The 6150-nt window shown below is 32.3% G+C and overlaps 1 protein-coding gene across 2 annotated transcripts; it reads left to right on the top strand.

Moving 5' to 3' along the window:
* The first annotated feature begins 2628 nt into the window (after positions 1-2628).
* Positions 2629-4538, top strand: LOC127121228 (protein MAIN-LIKE 2). 2 transcript variants are annotated; one of them, XM_051051795.1, is made up of 5 exons: positions 2629-2777; positions 2947-3003; positions 3096-3714; positions 3802-3933; positions 4009-4538. In XM_051051795.1, the coding sequence occupies exons 3-5, from the start codon at positions 3508-3510 to the stop codon at positions 4081-4083; spliced, it is 414 nt and encodes a 137-aa protein (XP_050907752.1). In that variant the 5' UTR covers positions 2629-2777; positions 2947-3003; positions 3096-3507; the 3' UTR covers positions 4084-4538. The 2 variants fall into 2 exon arrangements, with proteins under 2 accessions (XP_050907752.1, XP_050907751.1); XM_051051794.1 differs by having other exon boundaries at positions 2947-3714.
* The last annotated feature ends 1612 nt before the right edge of the window (positions 4539-6150 follow it).

The following is a 6150-nucleotide window of genomic DNA, read 5'->3' as shown; positions in this document are numbered from 1 at the left end:
GTAGGATGGGCAAATTCCATCTAGGTCACTCATGTCCCTCAGCATGCTTCGTGGAGTACCCATAAACTGTCTTTATGGTCATCCAGTTACGGACAACGTTTGATCAGCAATAAAGCACTCGACTTTACATCTAGGGTCCATAGTGGTTTCAGGTCGAAGGGTGGTATACACCACTATCACCATGAGAATAACTTATGACACTTTGCATAACATTCTATATGGTATTCTCATAGCGGGTCAATCCAGTATAAATATTACTCCTAATATTCATACCTATGTTTAAGACTTGATAAGTCCTTATCCATGATCCATGAGATGTGATCACCAGTCTATATACATAACAGTCTTAATGCTTTAATGTTATCCCACTTCACAACAAAGCTCGACTGCGGATACTTTAAGAATAGTGTCCTTATGTTTAATGGGATCTCATGATTAAGTCACACTTGATACATTAAACGGACTATCTATTCTAGGGACTTTATTAAACAAACATAATAAAGAAAAAGCCTTTTATTATTAATAAATAATTTGATACAAGTACCAAAAGTATTGGCCTCTAGGGCTTACACCAATAGTGAATTGGGTTTTAAAAACAAAAGCCGTTTACCAACTCAAAAAACTTCACATAATCAAAAGAGCAAAGAGAGAAAGACACAAGGATTTTTATCTTGGTTCGCTTGAAAACAAAGCTACTACAATCCATCCGTCAAGGTGATTTCGCCTTATACATAAGGACTTAATCCACTATAATCAAACAGATTACAGAAATCATAAATATCAATTTTCATAGGGAGTGGAAGGAATATTTTTTATTTGTACTATGTACTATTTGATCACGTATCCACTTTGATCTTATCTTCAAATTTATTGACTTCTGATGAAAAGTTGATGAAGCATGAAGAGAAGAAACACAAAGATGAAATCAGAATCTTTAGTCAGAACCTTGACAACGTCAACGTCTGGCTTGAGATCTTCAGAGTCTTCAGCTAAGTAATAAAACTTCATAATCTTCAGTCAGAACCTTAACATCGTCAGCACCTGGCTTGAGATCTTCAGAGTCTTAAGCTAAGTAACAAAACTTCAGAAGCTTGATAATCAAAGTCACATTCAGAAGCAGAAGCGGAAAGATCATTGCAGCGGCAATATAGCGTCTTCCAGAACTTCTCAAGAGTGAATCAGCGCAGAAGCAGAAAGGACATTAAAGCAGCAATATAGCGTCTTTTAGAACTTCTTAAGAGTGAATCAGCATAGAAGCAGAAAGAACATTGCAGCAGCAACATAGTGTCTTTCAGAACTTCTCAAGAGTGATTCAACGTATAAGCGAATTTCATAACAAATATTCAAAAACTGATGATGTTGCACGTCATAAATTCAGAATCAGAACTGGTTGTTAAAGTTACACAATAACAAATTGTTAGCGTACCAAAATTATTCTCACACAAATACTACATTGTTATCATCAAAACTCAAAGGTATAAATGTTGAACTAAATCTTGTTCTAACATGTATGAAGTTAGTGATTGAGAAAAAAATTTATTTTCACCACCAGTATTCGATCCACTAGATCGATTAATCTGAATCGGGGTTAATTCTAGCATCAAATGACTTCAGTCCCTTTCTTGTCGCTGATGCGGAGGATCTAGACCTTTGAATTTATTTATTTTTTAAATTTTATTTAAATTAAGTTAAAGAACATTTACTATAATTTTTTTTAAGAAACATAGGACAATTTTTTTGCATTGGCGTCAAAGTTAATACCTAACTGAATGCACCACCAAAATATGAAAAATATGAAGAGTTACGCTTGCTGCCTTACACGTCATATTGCATGATGTGTGGCTCTAGTTTTATGGTATTGGGGTCCAATTTAATGGAACATAGATATGCATGCTCTATGTTTTGCCCTTTTATTTTTCACCTTTTAAGGCTCTCAACAGCCGTTCAAAAAAAATTATTTTAGAATTCAAAGTGTGTTTTTTTAAGTATTTTATTTAAATTTTAGGTTCCAAACTTTATCAGATTTACTAATTGTTTGTCTTTCTCTTCCTTTAGAATTTAAAATATTTGCATTGTCTCGTTTTATCATTATATATTGTTGGAGCATTATGTATCCAACTAGTATGCATTTGATTAATCTTTGATCTTTTTCATGTTTTTTTGTTGGTATCATTTGGATTATAAAATTTGGGAAATGATATTTTGACCGACTTCTAAGTATCGGACACGTATTTAGATATAATATGTATACGATTTTATTTTTTAATAGTTTTTTCTCTCTCTACATATCACACGTCAATAATTATAAAATGTGTATTTTTATAGGGTGTTAAAATACGGTGTTAGAAATAATATATTTACACTTAGCTATCGTACAAAAAGATTGATTTTTTTAATTTATTTAATAAACAATAATATTATTCTTACATCAAATACTTACACCTAACACTATTCACCGTATTTAAAAAACATTATTCACCGTATAAATACGGTGAATAGTGTTTGATGTATATTTAGGGTGTAAGAATAGCATTGCCCTTTAATAAATAAGGGCAATTTGGTCATTTGTATTTGGGTTTTAGGTTAACTCAAAAAGAAAACTCAAATGACTCAGTCCACAACGCCTCTCTCAAAAGTGATAAACGGCGCTAAAGTTGTCTCTCTGTCTCACCGTCTCTTCATCCACCACGTTGAAGCCGTCTCACCGTCTCTCCATCCACAGCGATCGAAACTCTCTCAACTTACCATTGAACGAAGAAAATAACTTCTCTCTCAAGGTTAGATGTTATTTTCCCCTTTATTTTTTTGTTGAATTTGTTGTTCAAATAGGAGAATTGAAAGAGGATTAAATTTAAGGGTTTATTCCTTTTAGATTAATGTAATAAAATTTTCAACCCAGGGTTGTTGTACTGATAATGTTTTTCTTTGGTTTTGTTTTGTTATTAGGTTGAGTGCTTTATTATTGAAACTATGACATCATCAAAAAATGGTTACGAAACTGAAGTAAATAAGAGGCATTGGTTAAAATTTGTATTTGTTTTGTTATTCTTGTTGGTCTGTGTCTAAAATTAATCAAGTTTTTTCATGAATTTAAGGTACGAATGAGGCATAGTTGTATCCCGGTGAATTTGAGCAACATCAATGAAAAGTTAACCACAACTCATTGTAACCACATCGAATGCACCTCATTCAAATAGGCTATGGATGTTTCTAACAACTTCTCAATCTCAGGTGGTTTATTTATGGGAGTTAGTAAGTAGATGGGACGTACGTAGTAGGGAATTTAGGGTTAGGGATAGGATAGTTCCCTTTACTCCGGTTGATGTTTATTTTGCTCTTGGATTGTCTATTGTTGGTAAGTCTCTAGTAGTAGAAGAAGACCAACAATGTTAAACATTAGATCTATTTAAAGGGGTTGAGGTAACCATTAACAATAGACGCAAACAACTTCATTTCCACAAGAAAAAATTAGTTAATTTTGTTAGACTTTACATATTACTTTCATTTATGGAGTTTTACTTTCGCAAAACAGGGAATAAGGTATTTACGGAATTTATTAAGCAATTGGATGATTTGGATTCACTTGATACCCATAGTTGGGGACTTATTGTTTATAACTTTGTGGTTTCAAGTTTATGTGAGTCTTCAGTTGTGTTGAAGGAGGGGAAAAACAAGACACAAAGACATTTAAACGGGTGTGCTGCCATATTGCAGGTAAATAGATTATATAACTTTATAGTTTCATCTTGTGTTTTTAAACTTTGAAATTTTGAAATTTACAACTTCTAATATTTGTTATAGATTTGGGCATTCAACCACTTATCTTTGGGGAAAGCACCTGCTGTTTCTAGGTTTTCTTTTTCACGTGTATTGAATTGGCCGGATATAAGTCTGCAGAAGAAAAATATTGAAAAAGCATTTGAAAAAAATATGGTAAGACTTTGTGTGTTTGAATTTAGAAAAATAGGTTTTATGTTGTTGTGTGTTTGAATTGACTTTCTTTGTTAGATAATTGATAGAGTGGTTGCAACAGAGGAAGAACTAAAATATGACATAGTCAATGCTGCTCTGTTTGAACAATGACAGTAGTTTGTGGATGTTACTGATTATCAAAGATTGGTGGTTGAGAATAAAGATTTCAAAGAGAGGATAGTAGTTCTTGAGTATGAAATGAGGATGATGAAAGAGGCAGGAGTTAACACTCTGTTTGAGGACGAGGTTGTTCAAGATGATCGACAGCTTGTGAACTTTATCACTAGAGATGAAGTAGGAATTTTTGCTGGAGATATTGGACATAACACTCCATTTAATGGTGATGTCAGTGTTACGGAAAACCAATCAAAGTATAAATCCAACATGGATACAAGAATGAGGAAGAAACCAAGGAAACATGGAAAAAGAACTAGAATGAGTTTGTAAATCATTAGTGTTGTAGTGTAGAATTTGATAAATATGTATTACAGAATTTGGCCCAATTATGATTTGTTGTAGTGCAGAATTTGGCACAATGTTGACAATTTGTGGTTGTGTTTTGTTTATGTGCATAATGTCTTGATTATGTTATAGTTCATTTTGTGGTTAATGTTTTGAGTATGTTATAGTTTATTATGTTGTTAATGTGTTGAATGTGTTATAGTGAATATTGTTCCATCAATGTATTAACCAAGTCTGATTTAACAATTTCCCTTGTGTTGAAGTCTGGAATTGCATTAACCAAAGTTAAACTTCCATTAACCAACTTCATGCAATGTATTAACCAAGTATGGGACTGCATTAACCAGACTTAAACTTGCGTTAACAAACTTCATGAAATGTATTAACCAAGTCGAATTTAACAATTTCCCTTGTTTTGAAGTTTGGAACTGCATTAACCAAAGTTAAACTTTCATTAACCAACTTCATGAAATGTATTAACCAAGTTTGGGACTGCAATTTCCCTTGTTTTGAAGTCTGGTACTACATTAACCGAAGTTAACCTTCCATTATCCAACTCCATGCAATGTATTAACCAAGTCTGTGACTGCAATTTCCCTTGTTTTGAAGTCCGGTACTGCATTAACCAAAGTTAAACTTTTATTAACCAACTTCATGCAATGTATTAACCAAGTCTGAGACTGCAATTTCCCTTGTTTTGAAGTCTGGTACTGCATTAATCGAAGTTAAACTTTTATCAACCAACTTTATGCAATGCATTAACCAACTTCATATTTTTTTATGTTTGGATACGAAGTTACTGCATTGACAAAATATTTTATATATTATATACACCAACAAAGTTTAGTACAATTTGGATTATGACAAAAGTCAATTTACAATACTGCAACATTTACATGACAAAAGTAAATTTATAATCTTGCAACATTCCACCCGAATAATCTGCACCACCAAATGTAACTATTGTTAGTGCATGTAATGTTTTGAACAAGATTAAAAGAAATGTTTGAACACCATACCATCATGTCAAATTTATCAAAATAGTATAGATATGTGACAGTCTCCCCAAAATACACATGCCACTAGTCAATAATAAAAAATTTCCAAAATCATCATAAATTTGTACAAACTTGAGATGAACATGTCAAGGGTGTTTCACATGTTGTCAAAAGATCCATGAATGACATACAATTTCCAACATGTACAATAACATACAAAAATCTAAAATATGACGTACATAAAATCAAATACATAATAAAGTAGTAGGTTAATGAGTACACATAATTTATCCTCAACAACTACATATGTTTTCCGCAACTCGTACATACGAATTCCTCAAATTTAAAACACAACAAATTCCTCAAATGGTACATGAGAATTCAAACATTATTCAATACAATCTTATAATATACACAAACCATAATACTCGAATCTAAGCAATGTCCTCCACTAACAACCTCAAGAGATGATTCTACACAAATATTACTTCCAAACTGATTTCCCACCATTCCAATATTGCACTCCTACACATTTAAGAAACAAAGTGGTAGATTTTATATATATATATATATATATATATATATATATATATATATATATATATATATATATGTGTGTGTGTGTGTGTGTGTGTGTGTGTGTGTGTGTGTGTGTGTGTGTGTGTGTGTGTGCGCGCGCATTTGTATATGATGTCATTTATGAATGAAAATAGACATA

Source organism: Lathyrus oleraceus, chromosome 2 (assembly GCF_024323335.1).
Source record: "Lathyrus oleraceus cultivar Zhongwan6 chromosome 2, CAAS_Psat_ZW6_1.0, whole genome shotgun sequence".
Lineage (NCBI taxonomy): Eukaryota > Viridiplantae > Streptophyta > Magnoliopsida > Fabales > Fabaceae > Lathyrus > Lathyrus oleraceus.
This window is presented reverse-complemented; position numbering and strand designations above follow the sequence as displayed.